Here is a 25,176-nt window from a genome sequence, read left to right as displayed (position 1 = left end):
GTCAAGCTATTCTCCAAAGCACCTGAGGGCAGGACAAGAAGCAACGGGTGGAAACTAATCAAGAAGAGAAACAACTTAGAACTAAGGAAAAATTTCCAGTGAGAACAATGAATCAGTGGAACAACTTGCCTCCAGAAGTTGTGAATGCTCCTGTAGGAAGTGAACATCCGCCCCTCTCCTAGAAAAATGAAATATCCTAGGACAATGGTGGGCAACCTTTTTTTTCAACAGAGCCAAATCTCGCCAAAACCACGATTGAAATTTATTTTGAGAGCCACATTTTTAAAACCGAAAATACATAGGATGGTACACTGTTTTTAGTTTCAATAAACTCTGGCATTTGAAGCACGCAAGTCTTAAAGCTGTCAAGTTACAAGATCCTTGCATCCCTAACCCTTTAGGAAAAAAACCCCAAGGGGTCTTCAAACCTGACAGCTTTAAGACTTGTGGACTTCAACTCCCAGAATTTCTCCTCCAGTCATGTTGGCTCAGGAACTCTGGCATTGAAGCATGCAAGTCTTAAAGCTGTCAAGTTGCAAGACCCTTGCACCCCTAACCCTTTAGAAAAAAAAAAACCCAGGGTCTTCAAACCTGACAGCTTGAAGACTTGTGGACTTCAACTCCCAGAATTCTGAGAATTGAAGTCCACCAAGGGCATCAATCATATTAGCCCAGGGATCTGCAAAATTGGCTCTTAAGACTGGTGGACTTCAACTCCCAGAATTCTGAGAGTTGAAGTCCACCAGTCTTAAAACAGCCAACTTTGCAGACCTCTGTGTTAGCCCAAAGCCTGGCGCTGGGCAGGCCTTGCTCCCCCATTGGTGGAGCCCCAAGAAGCGAGGAGGGAGAAAAAGAGACGGAGGCCAAGGAGCTTCTCCCCCCCCCCCGCAAAAATCTTATCAGGGAGCCGGCGGGCAGTAGCAAATTAGCTGATCACGCGGCGTGATCAGCTAATTTGCTACTGCCCGCCCGGCTCCCCGGTTAGATTTTTGCTGGGAGGAGGCGGGGGGGAAGCTCCTTAGCCTCCGTTTCTTTTTCTGCCTCCTCGCTTCTCGTCCCCGCCCGACTTCAGGATCCTCCCTAATCATTGTGGGTCGAAAAGAAAAAAGGGAAAGGGGCGCTTGTTTTGAAGTGCCCGAGAGGAGGGAGGGGAACAGGCGCCCGGCACACAGAAGAGCCACATTAAAGTGTGTAAAGAGCCGCATGTGGCTTGCGAGCCGCGGCTTGCCGACCACTGTCCTAGGAAATATTGAAAAGGCGGAATATTGTATTTCCCTGGATGTGAAAAGGGAGGAACATGTTTTAAAGACAAAGTAGCTCCCTGCAGCTTCCTGCCCACCCCACTTTTGTCAATGAGCCTTTAAAGCCTGAGCTAGTTACTTTACATAACAAAGGTAATGTCAGCCTTTCACAGAAACTCACCACATGGCATCTGGAAACGCAATCAAACTTGGGATTCAAAACACTGCCCAGAGAGTTGCTCCTGCACGGCCCCATGGGAGTCCGACAACCAATCAGAATACATTTCTTACACAGGAACAGGAAACAGAGAGGTGGGGCTGAACAGATTATAAAAAGCCCAACAAGCCCCTTCCTCTCTCCCTTCTTCTTCACCCAACATCTGGAAGCATGTGATCTCCCTTTCTGTTCAGGAGCTCAAGCCATGTGGTCCTGTCCACCATTAAACCATCTTTCCAAGCAGCCTCCACATCTCCAGTGTTTCTTTCCCCACTTAGAGCTGAACCCAGGACATTTCTTCCAACACTCCAACACTGGAAGTTTTTAGAAAGATGTTGGATAACCATTTGTCTGAAGTGGTGTAGGGTTTCCTGCCTAAGCAGGGGGTTGGACTAGAAGACCTCCAAGGTCCCTTCCAACTCTGTCTATTCTCTTCTCTTCTAAAGAAAGACTAGGGTTTTCCAATATCTCAGGGGCTGCCACAAAGAAGAAGGAGTCAAGCTATTCTCCAAAGCACCTGAGGGCTGGACAAGAAGCAATGGGTGGAAACTAATCAAGGAGAGAAGCAACCTAGAATTAAGGAGAAATTTCCAAACAGAACAATTAATCAGTGGAACAGCTTGCCTCCAGAAGTTGTGGATGCCCCAACACTGGAAGTCTTTAAGAAGATGTTGGATAGCCATTTGTCTGAAATGATAATAGGGTTTTCTTGCCTGAGCAGGGGGTTGGACTAGAAGACCTCCCGGGTCCCTTCCAACTCTTGTTCTTCTATGTTATTGTATTGCTTTCCTCCAAAGGGCAGGCAGCACCTTGGAAAACTAGAGGGGCTGATGGAAAAACCCCACGCTTTCCCTTCAGGAACATCCATCCCAGCCATTTTGGAGAAGAGCGGGGCCTCGAAAACAGGCCCACGGCTGACTTGCAAGACCACGTAGATGGATGGATGACTCCAAGCCCAGAAGTAAATTCTCACAGAGCAAGAAATGTCCTTGAGGTATCAGCGGGGCCGTAAATTAGCTTAAACGGAAACCTCTCCTCTGATAAGAGTTCCCATTTTAGCTCGCTTTATTTCTCAGCCAGAGGTATCTTCTCCGCAGGAGAACGGCCTGAACAAATTACAGCCTTTTGACTCGGCAGCTGCATCCTTCAAACTAGTAGAGAAAGCAGCTGTAGGAACTCCGGAGAGAAAAGTCAACGAAAAGCACCTTAGCCACAAAAACTTTATAATGGTCCTTTGGTCTTTTTTTTTCCCTCCCAAAGAGGAGGGTGACTGGGCTACGTAAAACGGAAAGCCGCCTTTGCTGTGTTCAGAATAAATAGAATTCTCTTTTGCAAAATGTTAAGGGCCGAATACTGAAAACGAACGGAAGGAAGGAAGGAAGGAAGAAAAGCAATACAGGCCACAGGGCAGGCACACCAAAAAAAAAAAAAAAGACTTCAAAATGAGAAGTGCCAACTCTACAGAAATTGCATGGAATCCGTCTTCTTTATTTTCAGCGAAATATTCTGGCTGATGGTGCTGGGCAGGAAGCTGGGCCACTTAAAAGAAAGACGAAGACTCGAGCTTGTCAATACGGAAGTAACCGTAAAGGCTGCCCAGAAAACTCCATTAAGAAGAAGAAGAAGAAGGAGAAGGAGAAGGAGAAGGAGAAGGAGAAGGAGAAGAAGAAGAAGAAGAAGAAGAAGAAGAAGAAGAAGAAGAAGAAGAAGAAGAAGAAGAAGAAGAAGAAGAAGAAGGTGGAGGAGGAGAAGGTGGAGGAGAAGGAGGAGGAGAAAGAGAAGGAGGAGGAGGAGGAGGTGGAGGAGGAGGAGGAGGAGAAAGAGAAGGAGGAGGAGGTGGAGGAGGAGGAGGAGGAGGAGAAGGTGGAGGAGGAGGAGGAGGAGGAGGAGGAGGAAGAGAAGGAGGAGGAGGTGGAGGAGGAGGAGGAGGAGGAGGTAGAGGTAGAGGAGGAGGAGGAGAAGGAGAAGAAGGAGGAGGAGGAGGAGGAGGAAGAGAAGGAGGAGGAGGTGGAGGAGGAGGAGGTGGAGGTGGAGGAGGTGGAGGAGGAGGAGAAGGTGAAATATTTAAAACAATGACGAATGCTCGTGAGCCAATCAAATCTCAAGAGCTTCGTGCCATTTTGTTTTTCTTCTTTAACATAGCAGCATTGGTTCCACCTTGCAAAGCTGCAGTCGAGGTCAACGAGGTTTCCCACAAAAAAAATCTGCTTTTAAAAAGAGGGCCAGGGAAGATTAGATTACATTACATTACATTAGAATAGAATGGAATGGAATAGCATAGAATAAATATTGGAATGAAGAAATAGCACAGAACAGAATAGAATAACAGAGTTGGAAGGGACCTTGAAGATCTTCTAGTCTAGTCCAACCCCCTGCTTAGGCAGGAAACCCTACACCAGATGCTCTCCTCTTTGCAACAACCTCATCAAAACACAACATCTGCCTTTCTGGGCTTCTGGTGAAGCCCTCGTGCTTCTGAGGGCATCTACAATTGTGAACTAAATACACTCAAAATGGTAAAAATGGTGGTGCGTTTTAGGAGAAACGGCCCCGTACGACCTCCTCTTACAATACTAGACAACACAGCATCAACAGCAGAGGCCTTCAAGTTTCTAGGTTCTTTTTGGCTCGTGTGCCATAAGCGGGAGGAGCGCAGGGCGGTCGTTTGCAGGAGTGCCGCACCCAAAACGAAATGTGCGACCCCCCCCCAGTGCGCAAGCGCTTACTACAGGAGTCCCGCCCATTTTTGCATGCTTTTTTCGTCCTCCTCAGGCTTCAGAGGCTTTATAGGAGCATGGGGAGGGCGAAAACAGCCTCCCCCGCCCTCCCGGAAGCCCTCCGGAGGCTTCAGGGACCTTCAGGAGGCTTCTCTGAAGCCTCCGGAGCAGTCAAAATGACCCTCCGAGCAAACCGGAGTTCCGGTTTGCTCGGAGGGTCGTTTTAAGCGCTCCGAAGGCTTCAGGGACCTTCAGGAAGCTTTCCTGAAGCCTCTGGAGCAGTCAAAACGACCCTCCGAGCAAACAGAAAGTCCGTTCTTCAACTTCCGGTTTGCCCGTAGGGCCTTTATTTGCGCTCCGGAGGCTTCAGGGAAGCTCATGAAGCCTCCGGAAGGCCTCCAGGGGGCGGGGAAGGCTCTTTTCGCCCTCCCCAGGCTCCTATAAAGCCTCTGGAGCCTGGGGAGGGCGAAAAATGGCTTTAAAAAAGGGTGAACAGCTGGCCAGTGCGTGCATGGCCGCTGGCCAGCTGACAGGGCAGCACCTCGCGTGCCCTGACAAATGGCTCCGCGTGCCACAGGTTCGCCATCACTGTCCTATCGTATCTCCAGACCTAAAATGGAGACCTAACATCAAAAACGTCACCCAAAAAGCAAAACCAAGAATGTTCTTTCTGCGCTAACTCAGGGAGCTCAAACTTCCCAAGGAGCTGCTGATTCTGTTCTACAGAGGAATGATGGAGTCTGTCCTCTGCACCTCGGTAACTGTCTGGTTTGGCTCTGCAAGCCAACAAGATAGACACGGACTTCAGAGGAGAATCAGAACTGCCGAAAAAACAATGACGGCCAACCTGCCTTTTATCGAGGGCCTTGTACAGTGCACGAGTCAAAAAGAGGGCAGTGAAAAGATCTACAGACCCGTCACGCATCCCGGACAGAAACTGTTTCAACCCTTACCCTCAAAACGATGCTATAGAGCACTGCACACCAAGACAACTAGACACAAGGGCCGTTTTTCCCCATGCCATCCCTCTGCTAAACAAATAATTCCCACAACATTATCAAATGATCTACTAAGACTGAATTACTATTCTTCTTCTCATCCTTCCTAGTATCTCTCTCTTCCCACTTATGACTATAACCATGTTGCTTGCATCCTTAAATTTTAGTTTTCTTTCCTAGCACGATTTGGTTGCTTATTAGTAACCTATGACTATCACTAAGGGTTGCATCATGATTCTTGATGAATGTATTTTATTTTTCTTTTATGAACACTGACAGCAAATGCACCAAAGACAATTTCCTCGTGTGTGTACAACCACACTTGGCCAATAAAGAATTGGCCTATTCTATTACAACATACAAGGAAAATATTTATTGCCCAAGCAGCCGCTTTGGGCCTCTCTTTCCTCATTCACGGGGTGGATGAATGCGCAGCAGGAGGATCTTGCCACTAGCGTGGAAAGCACTCCAAAAGTGACGTTTCCTTATAGGAAATAGCTGGCAGGTTTAAGGCCAAAGTTTTCCCCACCCTGATCTCTCAAAGCAGGCGGTGGCTTGAATTTAGAGCTTGTTGGGAAGCTGGTTATGAAACATTGCAAGCCAAGGTTCTGTCTCTGCTTTAAAAGCAAACCATTTTTTAATGTATATGCAGTATATTGGATTTCTACAGCTGCCTGCCACCTCAGTAAAACAACTCTGCGTGGCTTTTTTGCGCAGGTTCCCGTGGGCAAAGGTGAGCGGGGAAATGCAGAGTGGAGAAATTATTATTATTGTTATTGTTATTATATACTTTATTCAATAAACATGAAACTCAGCCAACTGAACATTCAAAAATGCATTACAAATACCAGTGACTGGTGCTAATGGTTGATACGGTTTGCTGCCAGCGTCCTAGGTATATTTCTTGAAATATAAGATGTTCCGAGTAGTGCAGTTTTTTGCAGTTCCATTGGTGTTATTATTATTATTATTATTATTAGTAGTAGTAGTAGTAGTAGTAGTAGTAGTTGTTGTAGTACCGTGTTTCCCCAAAAATAAGACAGGGTCTTATTTTCTTTTGACCCCCGAAATAAGCGCTTGGCCTTATTTTTGGGGAGGTCTTATTATTTTGGGGGTGCAGGAGGTGACGAGCGTGGTCACCTCATGGCTGCTGCTGTGTTGCAATGCTTTTGGGGAGGGCTTATTTTCGGGGGAGGGCTTATTTTAGCGCATGCGCTCAAAAGCCCGATTGGGCTTAGTATCCGGGGAGGTTTTATTTTCAGGGAAACAGGGTAGTAGTACAATTTTCTTGGGTTGTATATAAAATTTCTTTATTCACAACAGCGTACGGTCCTGGTACAGCCCCTTTTAAGTACAGATAGTAAATCTTATACGCACAATAATTCTGACTATTGTTTTCAGATCCTATTTGCCATTGTCTTCACTTATCCCTATTTTAAAAATGGGCATTATTTAGTTAAACCCACTGTTCGGTTTTCTCTACAATCAATTGATAATATCAAACATGATACACATCCCATACAGATCACATTTATATCACATTCTCCTCCAAATCATCATAAGGTTTACTTAGTTTAATTATTCGATATTCATTATTCCATTCTTGTTGTTTACGTATCTACATTTCTAACTTCCGCTTCTATTTTCGAACCATTAATAAAATGATTTCCAAGTGAAACAAGTAAAATTTGCCCCTTACTTTATACTAGTTCTTAATAGAACAACTCCTGTACTAAACAGTACTAGCCCATAACCTGGCGTTCCCCGCGCATTTATTTATAGGGGGAAAATGTCCGGACCAAATGCAATTTCTAACGTTGGATTTTCCCCCTTACCAGAGGAAGCCCCCTTGTGGAGTACTTTGAAGCCGTTACTGTGGCAACTCCACTGCGCTGAGCAGTAGAAGCCATTTTACAGCAGTACAGTAGAAGCCATTTTAAGGCACAACAGGCTGTATCTTAACAGAACACACACCCCGAGGGATGTTAGGGCTGTCTTACCCCCAGAGTATTTGTTTCCAGAGAGTAAATCATCTATGTAGCAAGTTTGGCTGAAATTGCTCGAGGCGTTCCAGAGTTATGCTGGAACACACACACGACATTTATATATATATATGTATGTATGTATGTGTGTGTATATATATATATGTATTTGTGTTACAACCCCTGGTATGCCCAAATATGGGAGGGAGCTCACTATTCCCCCTTTCTGTCCTTCGGCTGGTATGCCCAAATATGGGAGGGAGCTCACTATTCCCCCTTTCTGTCCTTCGGCTCATTACAGAGGACCATCCAGGCAGAAAACCATATTTTTATTTTTAATGTTGCCTTTTTATATTTGTGTTGTATTTGTGCTGATAAATAAATAAAGGGAGACTAGTATAGATCTATTTCAAGCTATTTAGCTCTCATCAGCTAGCCATACCCTTTACTGGGATTTGAACCTGGGCTGTGTTAACAAATCTGCCTAATATGTAACACAGCCCAGGTTCAAATCCCAGTAAGGGTATAGCTAGCTGATGAGAGCTAAATAGCTTGAAATAGATCTATACTGGTCTCCCTTTATTTATTTATCAGCAGAAATACAACACATATAATATGTATGTATGTATGTATATACATATACGTGTGTGTGTGTGTGTGTGTGTGTGTGTGTGTGTGTGTGTGTGTGTGTGTTGTATTTGTGCTGATAAATAAATAAAGGGAGACTAGTATAGGATGGTTTTCTGTGATGAGCCGAAGGACAGAAGGAGGGAGTGGTGAGCTTCCTCCCATATTTGGGCATACCAGGGGTTGTAACACAAATAGATAGATAGATAGATAGATAGATAGATAGATAGATAGATAGATAGATAGATAGATAGATAGATAGATAGATAGATAGATAGATAGATAGATAGATAGATAGATAGATAGATAGATAGATAGATTCTAGGTTTAACCCTCATCTCTTGCTCCTTTTCTTATCTCCTAGAGTGGAGAAATTCTTCAGCCCTTTGGGGGCAATTTCTCCCAGGGAGGTTTTCAGTGAAAATGTCAATTGCTAGCAGGTTTATAACAGATGTCTGTGGAGATTCTCAGTTATCCGGGTCCTGGTTGTCTCAAAGGAGCTTTTTATTTTTTTCAGGAGGCAACTGGACTTTGTTTTTTTTATTTGAAGATGTTTTGCTTCTCCATCCAAGAAGCTTCTTCAGCTCTGACTGGATGGTGGGGAATGGAAGGATTGCTATATATGAAGAAGCGAAACAGGATGGGAAAGGAAAAAAAAAAAAAAAAAGAAAGTCCAGTCACCTCCTGAAAACAGAAAAAAAAGGACCCTTGGGACAAGTTTACTACAGGTTAGTCCTCACCATATGACCACAATGGAGCCCAACGTTTCTGTTGTTCAGTGAGACGTTGGTTAAGGGAGATTTGCCCCGCTTTACGACTTTTCTTGCCACGGTTGTTAAGCGAATCTCCGTGGTTGTTAAGTTAGTCACCCAGTTGCGAAGTGAATCCAGCTTCCCCCGTGGACTTTACTTGTAGGAAGGGGACAGACACACACACACACACACACGGACACTGCAACTGTCGTAAATATGAACCAGTTTGCCCAGCGTCTGAATGTAGATCAGTTGACCCTGAGACTACAGCAAAGGTCGTAACAGTGAAAAAACGTTCCCGTCACTAGTTTCAGCGCCATTGTAAACTTTGAATGAGCTGTTGTAATTCGAGAAGCACCCTATGTCTCTCCCAGTCACCTAGCATTCTGGAGTTTCGTTTAGTTTACTTTATTGTCATTGCGTATCATACAGTGAAATTAAATGCCTTCTTCAGTGTACATTATAACTATAAAACTAAAAACACAAAGACACCTCCTTTACGTTCTATACCCTTGAATTGAAAACCCGATATTGCATTAATATTGCATAAAATTCAATATAGTTACTGCGCTGGGCTAGAAGCTGTTTTTCAGCCCATTGATCCTTGTTTTTTTTAATCCCGTCTGCCAGGATTCGAACTGCTGAACTGCCGACCTTCCTGATCCATAAATTCAGTGTCTTGGCCACTGAGCCGCCGCGTCCCTAGTAGTTCAGCGGTTCGAATCCCTAGCGCCGCGTAACGGAGCTCCCGTTCCTTGTCCCAACTTCTGCCAACCTAGCAATTCGAAAGCACGTAAAAATGCAAGTAGAAAAATAGGGACCCCCTTTGGTGGGAAGGGAACAGCGTTCAGTGCGCCTTCGGGAGTTGAGTCATGCCGGCCACATGACCACGGAGACGTCTTCGGACAGCGCTGGCTCTTCAGCTTTGAAATAGAAATGAGCACCGCCCCCTAGAGCTGGGAACGACTAGAACGTATTGCGAGGGGAACCTTAGCCTTACCGTCTGCCAGATGGTAATTGTTCAAAAAAAAATGGTGCCCAGGATGAGATGGATCTTTAAGAATGCTTTGAACTTTCTTAAGGCAGTGGGAGCTATAAAGTTCTTCCAAAGAGGGGAGAGGGCAACTCATGACCCTCTTGGCAATGATGTTAACCCTCTGGAGCGCTGTCCTATCTGCCACTGGGCAATTGGCAAACCAGACACAGGTGGGGTTGTACGGAATTAGACGGAGGTGGAGATTCCCGTTCCACCTAACCTTATGACTTATGAGAAAGCTGCTGGAGGCTGAATTTCTCCTACAGCTAAGCGGGGTCTTTTTGCTTTCCTCCCCTCCTGTTGAGGCCTGAAATGGTTATTTCTTGCTCCAGAGGTCCCTGCGAGAGCAGGACTCCAAACCACTCAGGTCCTCCCAAAGGCGCTGGGGCAAAAAATAAATGGGAGGGTGGAGCAGATAAGAAGAAGATCGGTTTTCATCTCCGTAACCCCGTCAGCCAAAAAAGCAAGGGGGGGGGGAGGAAAAAGCAGGAGGGCAGGACAACAGATACTGTGGAACATTTATCAGGGAAGTTTTATTTACAGCTTTTCTGCTGGCCTGGGCAGTTTCTACGCTGGAAGGAGGAAGTGCAGGCGGGCAGGACTGTCCTCGGCTCCTCATCCCGCGATCCTTCGGAGGGGTATCCTATATCAGGTCTCTGTATAGACTTGGAGGCACCTCATTCCCCAATTCTGCTCGGCCTTGGAGCCCGAGGCCACAGCAGAACAAGCAAGAGGGGGGGAAAAAGCTGGCCACCTCGCATACCGACTTCTGCCTGCTGGTCCTTATGGAAGCAGCCATAAAGGCTCCGCAGCTTTTAAAAGCTCAGGTTTGCAGGTAGGGTCGTCTCCGATTCCCGGAGTTTGCCACAACAGACAAGGCAGTGCAAGGAAAGACACACGGATGATTCAAGACTCGGTTGCAATGCCCCACCCTAGACTCCTCAAGGAAGTGCCGGCTTCCAACCAGAGAATGAGGAAGCTTAGCAGAAGGTGGGGAGGAGGGGGGGAGAGAAATAAAGCGCAGAAAACAGAGAAGGAAAGCAGAGAAGCCATCGCTCTGGCCTATTTTTAGTAGGATTGAAATGCGTGCTTCATTTTCAAGTGGCTATCAGGGTGTCAACCTTTTAATGGCCAGCAGCAAGGGAAGGGCTGACCAGACGGCTGCTTTACACTGGCTGCAACCTCCAGCTTAATTAAAAGGTAAAGGTTCAACTCGCACATCTGTGCTCAGCGTTCCTGACTCTAGGGGGCAGTGCTCATCCCCGTTTCCAAGCCAAAGAGCCAGCGCTGTCCGAAGACATCTCCGTGGTCATGTGGCCGGCATGACTCAAGGCCGAAGGCACACGGAACGGTGTTCCCTTCCCACCAAAGGGGGTCCCTATTTTTCCACTTGTATTTTTTACGTGCTTTCCAACTGCTAGGTCCGTGATGGCGAACCTGGGGCACGGGTGCCAGAGGTGGCACGCATGATCCCTCTCTGTGGGAATGCGTGCTGTTGCCAGCTGCTCTTCTGCTTTCCGGCGCGCACATTCACACCAGCCGAGCTGGTCCTTGTGGGCCCTGGAGCATCAGAAAAGGGCCTCAAAACAGCCCAAAAAAACAGGCTGTTTTCAGGCCATTTTTCAGCCCGACAAACCGCATGAAAATGGCCCAAAAATGGTCTGAAAACAGCCTGAAAAACAGCCAAAAAACAGGCATGCACATACATTCCGGTTTGGGCACTCGGTGACAAAAAGGTTTGCCATCCCTGCGCTAGGTTGCCAAACTGCCAATCAGCTTAATTATCACCCTCAAAATCTTTGTGAAGTCCCTCGCCCTCTTAAGAAGGAACCTGGAGAGAGACCACCTCTACGTACAGAGGCCACAGAGGGGCAATAAGCAGAGGGGCCTTTGAATGGTGAATTTAGACTTAAGAACCAACCAACCACCGGCTTCTCCAATAATCCAGCCTCTTGGGGAAAAGGTTGGGGGATCTTTTACCAGTTGTTGTTCTTGTGGCTAAGGGTTAACCATCTTTTCTGACATCAGAGGAGCCTTCTATACAATACAATACAATACAGTAGTAGAGTTGGAAGGGACCTTGGAGGTCTTCTAGTCCAACCCCCTGCCTAGGCAGGAAACCCTATACCGTTTCAGACAAAGGGCTATCCAACATCTTCTTAAAGACTTCCAGTGTTGGGGCATTCACAACTTCTGGAGGCAACTTCTGTTCCACTGATTAATTGTTCTAACTGTCAGGAAGTTTCTCCTCAGTTCTAAGTTGCTTCTCTCCTTGATTAGTTTCCACCCATTGCTTCTCGTTCTACCCTCAGGTGCCTTGGAGAATAGTTTGACTCCTTCTTCTTTGTGGCAACCCCTGAGATATTGGAACAATGCTATCATGTCTCCCCTGGTCCTTCTTTCTCTTAAGCTAAACATACCCAGTTCCTGCAACCGTTCTTCATATGTTTTAGTCTCCAGTCCCCTAATCATCTTTGTTGCTCTTCTCTGCACTCTTTCTAGAGTCTCCACATCTTTTTTACATCGTGGTGACCAGAACTGAATGCAGTATTCCAAGTGTGGCCTTACCAAGGCATTATAAAGTGGTATCAACACTTCACGTGATCTTGATTCTATCCCTCTGTTGATGCAGCTTTATCTCAGCTTTTTATGGTTCGGGAACATAATTTGTTGGGTGAGCGGCCCCTCTTCCTGTAAGGTGATGGGGAGGGAGGGCTGCAAGACAGGCCTCGGGGTGCTCTCGGGTCAACCTTGGTGTTGTTTTTTAAATAATGGCGGTTAAAACCCGCTAGCCAACAAAGAAAACCACAGAGTTCAACGGTGATTGCGCACCAAAACAAGGAATTCGTGAACCGACCCCGCTTTTCTAACCGTGTGGATGCTTTAAGGGCGTTCTGACCGAGGCTTCCCAAGAGCCTGAAGCAAACTCCTGGTCCCCACAAAAACCCCTTTTATTCATTGACTGCGAATTCTACTCATTCACATCCAGCAAAGTCTTTCGAGAGAGGATTTCCAGTCACGGACCTTCTCTGGCTTGGAGAGTTGCCAGGCCGATGTCTGCAGAACTTGGCCAGGAGTCTCAGAGAGTCACGAACCAATTAATCGAACTAATGATCTCCTGCAAACTCCACTCCCCTTTCGATCCTCTTTTAGTTCCTCTGGGAGGGGCCATTCACCGTCCACCTGTGGCTTTACTCCCAAGTCGACCCCTGTTCTTTAGCTGTTCCCTTCGTCTGGCATCATTCTCTGGGGGATCCAGAGAGAGAGGGCCATCACAGAAAAGCCCTTCTTCTGGGTCCCACCAGGTGTATCTCCCTAGGGCAGGGGTCGGCAACCTTAGACACTCAAAGAGCCACAAAGGTCCCAACCGGAAGCCCCCCATTCATTTCTGAAGCTGACTGGAAGTCCGGTTCCCCCACCATAGAGTCTCCTCCTAGTGTAGCATCCATTTTCCTCTCCTGACCGGAAGTCCAGTTCCCCCACCATAGAGTCTCCTCCTAGCATGGCGTCCATTTTCCTCTCCTGACCGGAAGTCCGGTTCCCCCACCATAGAGTCTCCTCCTAGTGTAGCATCCATTTTCCTCTCCTGACTGGAAGTCCGGTTCCCCCACCATAGAGTCTCCTCCTAGCAAGGCGTCCATTATCCTCTCCTGACCAGAAGTCCGGTTCCCCCACCATAGAGTTTCCTCCTAGCACGGTGTCCTATTTCCTCTCCTGACCGGAAGTCCGGTTTCCCCACCATAGAGTCTCTTCCCAGTGCGGCATCCTTTTTCCTCTTCCTGTCCTAACTGAAAGCCCTATCAATTGTGGAGCCAACCGGTGACAGGGAGGCACAGCAGAGGGATGAAAGAGCCACATGTTGCTCCAGAGCCACAGGTGGCTGACTTCTGCCCTAGGGGATGGGACGTGCAACATTTCCTGTCTACCCCAGTTCAGACTGGGATACCAGCAACAGCGTTCCCTAAATCATCAGAAAGGGAGGCCTGTGTCCATGTGAAGCTATCTTACCTGTAGGAATGACCTGAGTGGGTGGCTGCCCCTTTGTAGCCTGAATGGGTAGGGCCAGAAATTTGGGGAGCTTTGATAATGGAGTGGAGGATTCCAGGGTGTGTGTGTGTGTGTGTGTATGTGTTATATACACGAGGTACAAAGTCAAGCCACATCCTACCTGTCAATGACGACTTCAGCTTTAACCACAATAATACACAAGCAAACAATCGATACAAGGTAAACTGCTCCAAACTCGATTGCGGAAAATATGACTTCAGCAACAGAGGGGTCAACGCCTGGAATGCTCTACCTGACTCCGTTGCTACATCCTCAAACCTTAAACCCCATAATTTTAACCTTAAACTGTCTATCGTTGACCTCACCCTTTTCCAAAGAGGTCCGTAAAGGAGGCGTGCATAAGGGCACCAGCGTGCCTTCCGTCCCTATCCTTCTATCCCCATTTATTTGTATGCATGTACTGTGTTCACATTTATGTTTATACTTATGCCTGTTATCTCTTCCATGTGTGACGAACTAACTAAATAAATACTGAAAAGCGGCCATTTCATTCTTTAACTCTCCTGGGCCCTCTTGCTCTCGAATTTTTTAAAGAATAATAAATCTGATGTTGCCCTCAATCCCGCAGAAACTGGTCACGCTCACAGTTGCTTCCCCGTCTTCAAACTTTACGGATCAAGTAGGCTTAACACCTCTCCCGTAGGAAGGTCCTTCTGAATGCCTCTTCGGGTGCTCACTGTTCTACCCGCAGAGACCGTATTTTCTCCCCCCTCCCCCAGCTTTTTAATTCATTAAAACCCTTTTTGGATGCAGAAACTTTGGCTGAGCAAGGGGGGGGGAAAAACAAGCCTTTTAAAACGCCAAAGTGGCAAGGGGAACGGGGGGAAAGGAGACCGGGGAGGTTTAAGCAAGGGCTGTCGGCAAAATATCCCACCCCACTCCTTTTGCCGCCGGTCCCTTGGAAACCACGCCCCACTTCTGCTGCTGGCTCTGCCCCCACAATTGCTAAATCAGCTTGTTGGAAGAGAAGTGGCACTTCACCTCCTCTTCCAAAAGGAGCAAGTACAGTACCACAAGTGCTCTAAAAATAGAGCAGCCCTAAACCTTATGGTTATGTTTGGCGCTCAGCAAGAATGGCTGTATTACTGCAACTGTAAATGCACACCCCCGCCGCGAGCCATGCCTGAACTTTTAATGTGCTTCCCCCGCCCACCTTTGGGGTGGAGGTTAGGCTGGTTTTCCCACCAGCATCGTAGAGCCTAACCCACGAAGCAAGCAAATAGAACTCTGACACCCTATGAAGCCTCCAGGAAGGGAAAAATAACTGCTCCGAAGGAAAGCAAGCCTGCTCCGTTTGAGGCAGACTTCCTGGGCACGGCGGTTAAGCGATTCCCTCCTTCGCAAGCCGACCAGGAATTAAAACGGGCCATCTGAAGTCAGACTGGTTCCCAGAGTGCCAGCCGCTAAAGAACAAGCAAGCACACGAGAAGCCTGACCAGAGGGCACGGAAAGGATATTAAGATGGGCAAGGCCTCTAAATGAGGCTTGGCCCAGGAGGCACGACGAGGAGTGCCAAGTCACCTCGTAACTTTCAAGAAACACTTGAAAAGCCAGGCATGGGTTTGAAGAGATCAGACGGTTTGCCCCAAAACGAAGTATATAGATAAATCAAAGAAATGTAACCCTAGGCAGCAGACGGTTCTGTGTTTTTTCTGTAAATATGCTTTTACAGAAGGTCTTTTATGAAATCGCTTGTTCACCAGCAGCTTTAAAAGGGTTGTACAGTAACCGCTACCGTCCTAACACACACGGTATGCTCCTGCTACCCTTAGCAGCGGCCCGCAAGCCCGTATAAGCAGAACTTGCGGGTAAAGTCTGTGAAACCAAAGAAGCGCATCGTTGCGATACGGGCACCCAAGATTTATTGCAAATTCTGCAAGCGTTCAAATACACTTCCGGTTGGCTCCTGGAACATGCCGTGCCGTGTCCTCAACTCTTGAGGACGTGTGACTTGCCGCCATTCCCAGCAAAATCAGAGTTAACTATAGCAGGGCATTTCTATTCAGCAAGAGGCTTTGCCTTTCAGGGTTTTGTTTTTTTTTAAATCGGAGCACTTCCTGTTGTGACGGCCGTTAATTAAGGGAACTGCCCCAGGCGAGCAGCATTTCATTCCGGGCACGCAAGCTGGAGAGAATCTGCATCGGACTGGCCTGTGACTCACAAGGTTGAGTGGCAAGCCGTATTGGTCAACAAGGTGAGTTTATGTTTTGGGAACGTAAGTAGAAGCAAGCGCCAAATCCCCTTTGAAAGATGCACCACGTCAACTGAAAGGTGTCAGGTGCTCCTGCAAGTAAGTACACAGGCCACAGCTACAACCCCACCTAGAGGGTTCAATGACTCATCTCGGGCCTCTGGGAGCACCCACTCTATTGTATCCTGCAAACTGCAAAAGGATAGCAATAGCATTTAGACTTATATACCACTTCACAGTGCTTCACAGCCCTCTCTAAGCGGTTTTGCAGAGTCAGCCTCCTGCCCCCAACAATCTGGGTCCTCATTTTACCCACCTCGGAAGGATGGAAGGCTGAGTCAACCTTGAGCCTGGTGGGATCTGAACTGTCAAATTGCAGGCGGTCGATAGGCAGCAGAAGCGGCCAGCAGTACTACGCTCTAACCACTGAGCCACCGTGGCTCATACTTTGAACAAAACAACACACTCGAAATTAGGCCAATGCCTTCCTCAACCGATTCCCAACTGCGGAAGTTGTTAAGCCCACTGGGCACAAAGAAGCTACCTTCTCCCAACTGGAGAGCTGTTTTAAGTTGCAGAATCTTACTTCAAAATTGAATCTCAGAGCCCTCGAGTCCCACCCGTTGCCCACCAGAGAAGTATGTACCTTAGAAGCCTGATCAACTAATTGCTTCCACAAGAGACCCCTTTTCAGCATTAGCCCTGTGATGAGAGATCTCCTCCCACCCCCCAGCAATAGCCGGATCTCATCTTTTCACACCGCATATTGTATTCCCATTATATGGTGTCTCTCATCAGCTGCACTTCACAGCCCATGCCCCAACTCAGGCAGACAAAGGCCAATACATCTTCCCCTTCGCCACTCCAGCCACTGGTACCATAGAAGCCGACCCAACAGCTGAGTAGAAGCATCTAGTTTAGTCTCCCCAAAGCCTTTTTATCTCTCTGAGAAACTGAGGGTTTTACTTCCTGTACATAGGCTATTATTTTTCTTCTGGAGAAAAAAAAGAAATGAGAGGGGGAAAAATGTATCCTCTTCACAGCAAGACCTCCTCGTTCTCTCTGCCCAGACAATTTTGATCCCCCTCCCCTTTCTTCTTCTCCTCCACCACCACCATCACCTCTAAGATTACTTAAAGCGCCTACAACTATGGGGAGATCTCTCAAACTCAGCCTCTTGACTTCCTCCAGATCTGCCATGTGTGTTTCTCTCGTTTTATCCATCCTTGTTATCATTCCTGAAAAACTTACAACCTGGACTGACATTTTGAGTAGCAGAGAAAGATAAGCAATCTTTATTTTGGAAATCTGGGTGGGCCTTGCTTTCACCTCTCCATCCTCATTCTTTCTTCACTCCACCCAGCCAGATAGAACTCCCTTTCTCCACCACTCAAAACAATATTGAAGGAAAGAGACGTGGGCATTTTTTTTCCAGCCTACAATTCCATCTCTGTTGCTCCCCTACTTTCATCGTCAGCCGATTCCCCCATCCTTCCTCTGTTCCCCATCACTATAAACCTCAGCAAATGAAATTATCTCACAATTGCTGTCACAATTATGTCAAGCCCCTGAGGTGGAGAGGGGGGAGCATCACAGTAATGTCTCTTGTGCCCAACACCCTCATCTCTCTGTAACTTATTCTCTCGGGCCAGACTTGGCTATAATTACAGGTCTTCCTCAACTGCGTGTCAGAAATAAACCTTAACTTCCTGCCAAGCACAACTCCCCTGCTTTAAAACAGCTCCAATTTAACAAAGCAGCTGGGGGGGAGGGGGGGAGAGGGAAGGAAAGAAGGAAAGGAAGGAGAGGGAAGGAAAGAAGGAAGGAAGGAAGGAAGGAAGGAAGGAAGGAAGGAGAGGAAGGAAGGAGGAAAGGAAGGAAGGTCAGGGCTGAACTGCTGGCAGTGGGGCAGAGTTAGGCTGCAATACTGCAATCTAACCACCAGGAGAGAGGGAAGGAAGGAGAAGGAAGGAAGGAAGGAAGGAAGGAAGGAAGGAAGGAAGGGAAGGAAGGAGAGGGAGGGAAGGAAGGAGAGGGAAGGTCAGGATTGAACTGCTGGCAGTGGGACAGAGTTAGCCTGCAATACTGCAATCTAACCACCAGGAGAGAGGGAAGGAAGGAGAAGGAAGGAAGGAAAGGAAGGAGAGGGAGGGAAGGAAGGAGAGGACAAGGAGGGAGGGAGGGAGGGAGGAAGGGGAAGGTCAGGATTGAACTGCTGGCAGTGGGGCAGAGTTAGTCTGCAATACTGCATTCTAACCACTAGGAGGGAGGGAAGGAAAGGAAGGAGACATGAGAGACGGGGGGGGGGGAGGAGATGACATAGGGGAGGGGTTTTCGTAGTCCTAAATTCTCCCCTCCCCGCTCTTGAGGCCTGTCAACCCAGCCAGAGAGGCCAATAGCAAACAAAAGGCGGGAACCTCTACTGAAAACCTCTGCATGGCGAAGAGAGTTGCTCCTTCCCCTTCCTCTAGAGTCCTTCCTCTTTATTCCCTGCCCCCTCCCCTCCACAGACCAGCCCCACAGCCCCCTCCCCTCCCTCCCTCTCCAAGAACCCCAAACTGTCAGAGACCCTCCTGCTAAGCCAGACACCCCCCTTCCACAACACCCCCTCATTCCTTGGATAGAAGCCGTGTAAACCCACCGATTGGGTGGGGGGACCAGTAGGGCAGCCCCCCCTTCCTCCCCCACATACAGCAGGACTCCCCCCCTCAATCTGGCTGGGGAGGATGGGGCTTGTAGTCCCCAGGTTGGTCGGCCTCCAGTCGCTTTCCATCCCCCCCTCCCCGACGCCCCTTAAGGGAGGAAGCGCCCCCTACTGGCGGGTGGCGGCCCTTTTCCCCTCACACTCCCTCTCTCTCATACCCACACCCCACCCTCCGCCTCAGCGGCCCTGTCAGCCGCGGCTTCCCCTCACCATGATGCCTCCTCCTGTGGGGCCGAGCCCTCTTCAGCACCAGGAGCGGAAACGGCGCCGGCGTACGGCAGTGACGGCAGCGACTCCGGCTCCCTCCGTCCGGCCTCTCCAAACTCTGAGCCAGGCCGCAGGCCGCCCTCCTCCTCCTCCTCCACCGCCGCCTCCTCCTCTCCTTTCCTTTCCCTTTTTTTTTTCTCCGCTCGCCACTTCCGCCGTTGCCTAGCAGTTGCACATCCGGGTCAGCCAGCGCGCGCGCGCGTCGCGCGGAGAGGAGCCCCGCCCATTGTTCCTCCTCCTCCTCCCCCCCTCCCATCCCCTTTCCAGCCACCCCGAGCCAATCAGAGGGCCGCTCGCCGGGCATCGCCAAGTATGGAGCGGGAAGCCACGCCGCGCCTGCGCGCTCGGGGAGGAGGAAAAAGGAGGGAGGTGGGAAAGACCATCCGCGCGTGCTGGGGGGGGGGAGATAGAGCGGGAGGTTTGTGTGTCTGTGCGCGCGCGCGCGCGCCAGAGGACGGGAGAGACCATCTGCATACGGAAGACGTGGGGGGGGGGAGCGTGAGAAGAAGTGATGCCGCGGAGCAAAGTGAATAGAATAGAAATAAGGAGTCGAATATAATTTAGAATAGAATAGAACAGCTTTATTTTTATGAATTGGTTTCCAAGTATAATCATCCGCGCTCTCCTTCCAGAAGCGGGACTACAGTGCCCATGTGCCAGCTTACATTTCTTGGCTCCCATCATCCGCAAAAACAGAAAAGGGATTTCTCCCTGCCCCCCCCCAAAAAAAAACTTGTAGAGCGGTTTCTCCCATTTGAAGGTGTGTGGACCTCGACTCCCAGAATTCCCCAGCCAACCAAGCTGCCTGGGGAATTCTGGGAATCGAAGTCCGATACGCCTTAAAGTGACGGAGTTGGAGAAGCTGCTGCAAGAGTGAAGGGCAACAAACCCAAATTTTGGGGTGGCCACGCCAAATAAAAGCATAACTTGCACTCAAGATTGGGGTGGGGACCACCACCACCACCCCTTCACATGCTCTGCGGCCTCAGCTCTTCTGCCAGAGGCGATCCACGCTGCCCTGAAACAAGACAACAAAAGACAGCTACGCACACAAGAAGAATAGAAGGGGAGGAAATAGAATAGAATAGACTAAGGAATAGAATAGAATAAAGAATATAATAATTTTATTCTAAACAAATAATTCCCTCAACATTGTCAAACTATTCACGAAGCCTGTATTACTATTTTTTTAAAATATATTTTTATTGTTTTTACATTTAAAACAATGCAATTGTCGGGATGATCATATATTCACATTATGTACAGCTAGTTTCCACCATTAACAGTTATTCTACTTAATACATTGTCTGTCCTTCTGTTCGATAACAATGTATACATTTGTTCCAGTCTTGTCATCTTAACTTATTTATTTATTTATTTATTTATTTATTATTAGCGTTTATATACCGCCCCCTCTCCCGAAAGGGACTCGGGGCGGTGTACAGTCCGTACCAAAATACAACAGATTAAAACGTAGAAATAACTATATAAATACATGTATAAGAGGAGGGTAAAATATGCCAAACTGTACAGCTAATAAATAAATCAATACAAAAGTTTAAAATATCAAGTTAAATTTAAAACAATATCCCTCTAAAAACCAGTAAGAATGTGTATGCCAGGAGGTAAACGTTAAAATTATGCCAAACCAGCCAGTCGGAACAGGTGTGTTTTCAGTTTCTGTCGGAAGGAGCTTATACCAGTCATAAAATCTATTCCATACCTCAAAATATTCTGATTCCCCTTTATTTTTAAGTTCCAAAGTGAGCCTATCTGCTTCTGCACAGGCCAACACTTTTCTGATTATATCTAGCTCTGATGGTGTATTTTCTTTTTTCCAATGCTGTGCATAGGTTATGCGCGCTGCAGTCAGTATATGTATAATTAGATAGAGTGTATCTTTCTTAAACCCCTCCGGTATTATGCCTAGGAGAAAAGTTTCTGGTTTGCCTGCATTACTATTAATCTCATCGTTCCTATCACCCATCTCCTCCCACTTACGACTAACTTTGTTGCTTGTGTATATCAATGTATATCAATTTATTTTATTTATTATTTATTACTTGAACTTATTAGTCGCCCCCTCTCCCCACAGGGACTCGGGGCGACGTACAAAAGTATTATATAGCGTACAGAGGAGGTAAGAATAAATAAATAAGTTACAATACCTAAAAAAGTTAAAACCCCAGTGAAATTAACCCTTAAAAACTAAAAATGCCCTGGGCTGGAGAGGTTGTAGTATTATGCCAGGTCAGCTAGTCAAAACAGGTAGGTTTTCAGCTTCATACGGAAGGAGCGAAGGTCGGTTGTTGTCCTGATGTCTGGGGGGAGGTCATTCCAAAGGGTGGGGCCCACTACAGAGAAGGCCCTACTCCTGGGCGCTGCCCTCTGGCACTCTCTGGAGGACGGCACCCGGAGTAGTCCCTCTCTGTGTGAGTGGACGGGTCGCAGGGATGTATGGGGCAGGACGCGATCCCGCAGGTAACTAGGCCCTGTGCCATGGAGCGCTTTGAAGGTGGTAACCAGCACCTTGAAGCGCACCCGGTAGGCCACAGGAAGCCAGTGCAGCTCGCGCAGGATAGGTGTTATATGGGAGAACCTCGATCTCCCCATAATTACCCGCGCGGCTGCATTCTGGACCAACTGCAGTCTCCGGGTGCACCTCAAGGGGAGCCCCATGTAGAGAGCATTACAGTAGTCCAGGCGAGACGTCACCAGCGCATGAGTGACTGTGCACAAGGCCTCCCGGTCCAAAAGGGGCCGCAATTGGCGCACCAGGCGAACCTGGTGGAACGCCCCCCTCGCCACGGCTGCCACGTGATCTTCCTAGTATGATTGGATTGCTTATTTGTACCCTAAATTAAGTGTTGTGGTTTATGATTTGTGACAAATGTATCTTTTCTCTTATGTACACTAAGAGCACAGTGTAGACCAAATACAAATTCCTTGCGTGTCCAATCACACTTGGCCAATAAAGAATTCTATTCTATTCTGCATCCTATTCTGTTCTTCTGTTATACGTTCTGTTTTGTTCTATTCTTCACAGGTCTGACAATCTCAAAAAGACTGATCGGTGAGGTTGAATTCAAATTGCCAAAATATTCTTCACGTATTTCAACGTAACCCGCATTTTACTTTTGAGTTGAAACTAGTTTGGGCTCCGAAGCTGGAAATTGTATTTGAACTACATCCTGCTTTTTAGAATAAATAACCTTCATCAAGTGGCTTTCATGTGGCATAAACCATCATGAATAAAAAAGAATACACCGTGTATTATTAAATGCCTCCAGGGACCTTTCCTCGTAGAGCACTTAGGAATAGCGGGGAATGGAAGGGAAAAAACTCCAGGTTTATGGACTCATTCACTGCATTCCCCCAAGGGCTGCTTTACAGTGCCGTGTGAACCCAATCAAATGATGCTTAGCCAGCAATTCTTGGCTAAAGAAAACACGGATCGTTGCAATGTGCATAAGACAACTGAATGTGTTTGCAAGCATATCCTTTGAATCCTTCCCCAGGCAAGGCTTGGAGCCCGCCCTCCGCTCAGCCCAGCAAATGTAATCATTTCAAACACAGCCTTCCTATAAACAGTTGCGGACAAGCAGCTGGTCCTCATTTCAAACTACTTCCCTCAGGCGGAGAGTACAAACATTTTTTGGCCGGTGAGCTTAATGCAAATATTTGGGGGGGGGGGGGGAAGGGAGAAGGAAAAGGCACAACTGAAAAGCAGCTGCTCAATCCTTTTTTTATATAGCGAATCAAAACGCCCATCACTTGTCTCTCCGCGGGTAACAGAACTTGCCTTGAACTAGAGATTTGTGGGGGATAATGAGTTAAGAAAAGAGTACTAAAGGGATGAGTTATCCTTTTAAAAAAAATTAATGTTTTATTTTTTGCACATGTTTCTGAATTAAAATTGCATCTGACCGTGACTAAACCGAGCTTTTACCACTGCGTTGATGTCCAAATTCGCGTTCAAATTATGCTCTTAAGAAGTTGGCAGGTTACGTTCCATATCCTTGCTTTTCGATGAATTGTTTTAAGCATTGCGGAACATCTCACCTGCTGGGTGAGATGTTAAAAAAAAAACATAAAGTTTTTTTTTAAAAAAACAGCTTCAAAAGAAACTTTCAACTATGTGCGCTGTGAACGTGGCCAAAAATATGTATAAACAGAAAAAAGAGCAAGCAAGGTTTACTTTATGAGCGTCTTCAAAGAAATGTGTGTGCCACAGTCCCAAAACAAACATAAAAGGTTAGTTTGACAGCTGAACGCCTTTATAAAAACGCATCCATATGTCTGTAATCAGGGGCATTTGGGATCGCACTGTCAGTAACGATGTGCCCTTTCCTAAGGCTTAGCTAAGTAAAAAATGGATTTTTTTTAGCATTGCTTCCTTTCCTTTAAGAACAGCGAAAAGCATTTAACAGGGAAGTTTGGGGTTCTTTTTAGGATTTTCATAGCCGGTCAGATGTGCGTCATGTCTTTCTTGATTTGCCCACCCCCCAAAAACTCTGAACGGTTCAACCAGGGGAGCGAAAGAAAGGAGAAACAGAATGGAAGATGGTTTCTACGATGTTTCCAGAGGTGGCATTCAACCAGTTGAGATCTGTTCGCCCGAACTGGTAGCAGAAATCACAGGTTGGCCTGTCCCGGCTCTATTCTGTCTTAATTAGGTGCATTTTTAAGGCCGGGCGCATGCACGGAAGGCACGAGTGTGCACCAAGCACATGCGCAGAAGGTGTGCAAGCGCCTGTGACGAAACGGTGGTAACAAAATGTGAAACCCACCGCTGGACTTTTCCCAGGGACATCATGGCCACTTAAAGGAGACTTGTACGGTGGATCAGATATCAAGGAAGCATTTGAGTTTTATCTTCCTTTGTGACAAGTTTGTATAAATGAAATCAAAAGAGGAAGAAGGGGAGGGGGAAACAATGCAGAAGAGATATTTGGGCTTTGGCAAAAGTAGCTAACTTAATTCTAACAGTTTAATTTGCAACGCTGTGAAAATAATGCTGTGCATTTCTTATTTAAAAGGGCACATTTCATCTGGTTGGAAAAGCTCCATGCGGTTAGACTGAAATAGGGGAACCCCAGGCTGAATACGTAGCTGCAAATCCAACAGATTTTACTCTATCCAGCAACTTAGGGTTCACACAGGGAAGGAATTGTTGGAAGAAATGCCCATCTGGATTCAGTTCCAAGTGGGAAGAAAGACACCAGAGACATGGAGACTGCTTGGAAAGATGGTTTAATGATGGGCCAGATCACATGGTTTGAGGTCCTGGGGGAAAAAAAGGGAAGAGATGCTGAGAGTGCCTGGGTTTTATGCCCTCTCTGGGCTTTTGAATTCGAGCTTGTATTCTGATTAAGCTTATAATTCCCATGGGGCCGTGCAGGGGTAACTATGTAGGTTGTCTGTGTCCCAGGCTTGGTTGAGCTTTGCTAGGTGATGATGTAATGATGGGGCTTTGAGCAATTCCTCCTATGGTTCGGCCTGAAAGAGGTAAATCTTTGTTATGTAGAATAGACTGACCCAGGCCCTAATGGTCCATTGATGGGGGAGGTGAGTTTCTGCCTCCTTTTTAGGGGAAATATTCCGCCCTTTTAATATTTCCTAAAATATTTCATTTTTCTAGAAGAGGTTGGGTGCCAATTTGCCACAGAAGAAAGCCATATCTGACTATGAAAAGTCTCTTTTCCTCTTTCTGGCTAGTCCTTGTTGAATTTCTCCCGCCCTTCTTTCAATCCATTTAAGCCAGCCAGAATCTTTTATGTAACTCAGGCTCACATTATAAAAAGCGCTTGTAAAACCTGTGTCATGCAGGGCATCCCATAATAGCTACAATTACATTGGAAGAGTTTTAAACTGCTGGCATACCCGTATATCAATGCGCGCGCACTGACGCACAAAACCTTCTGACCTTCGTATGGTTTCCCTTCCTCCATTAACTTTATCCCAAGGGGTAGGAAATGCAATCAGGGTTCTTAATGGGGAAATGTTTCCAACTCCTGGATGAAAAAGACAGAGAGAAAAATTACCTTTTATGCAAGCAAAAAGGGGGAGAAGTTGAGCATGCGCGCGAGAGAGAAAAGGCAGACCTTGGAAACCACCCGATGGAAAATTTTATCTGAAATAAAAGTTGATATGCTGGGGAATTTACCTCTCCCTCCCCTCGCTATTAAAGTCAAGGTTAAGTTCAGGATAATATCATCCATTTCTCATAGTTAAGTTGACACAATCAGACTTCCACCTTATTCTGTCAAATAATCAGAAAGAAAAATTACAATTCTGGCTGGTTTTTGTTTTTCCTTTCACGGCGAGCAACCTGATCTGCAGAAATCTGTGTGTGTTCTCTTTTGCAGCAAGGAGA

General features: G+C 47.1%; 1 protein-coding gene across 2 annotated transcripts in view; it reads right to left on the bottom strand.

The window, feature by feature from the left end:
• The window catches only part of CAPZB (capping actin protein of muscle Z-line subunit beta), a 69,910-nt gene extending 50,957 nt beyond the window's left edge, over positions 1-18,953 (bottom strand). Inside the window, exon 1 of one of the 2 annotated variants that reach the window (XM_081954686.1) lies at positions 18,744-18,953. In XM_081954686.1, the coding sequence (XP_081810812.1) occupies positions 18,744-18,746 (3 nt within the window). In that variant the 5' untranslated portion in view covers positions 18,747-18,953. The remainder of the gene's footprint in view (positions 1-18,743) is intronic. The other variant, XM_081954687.1, reaches the window with a different exon arrangement.
• Positions 18,954-25,176: the final 6,223 nt, after the last annotated feature.

This window comes from Natrix helvetica (genome assembly GCF_964273705.1).
Source record: "Natrix helvetica genome assembly, chromosome: 5".
NCBI lineage: Eukaryota > Metazoa > Chordata > Lepidosauria > Squamata > Natricidae > Natrix > Natrix helvetica.
Note: the sequence above shows the minus strand (reverse complement) of the source record. Positions and strands in the feature narration are given on the sequence as shown.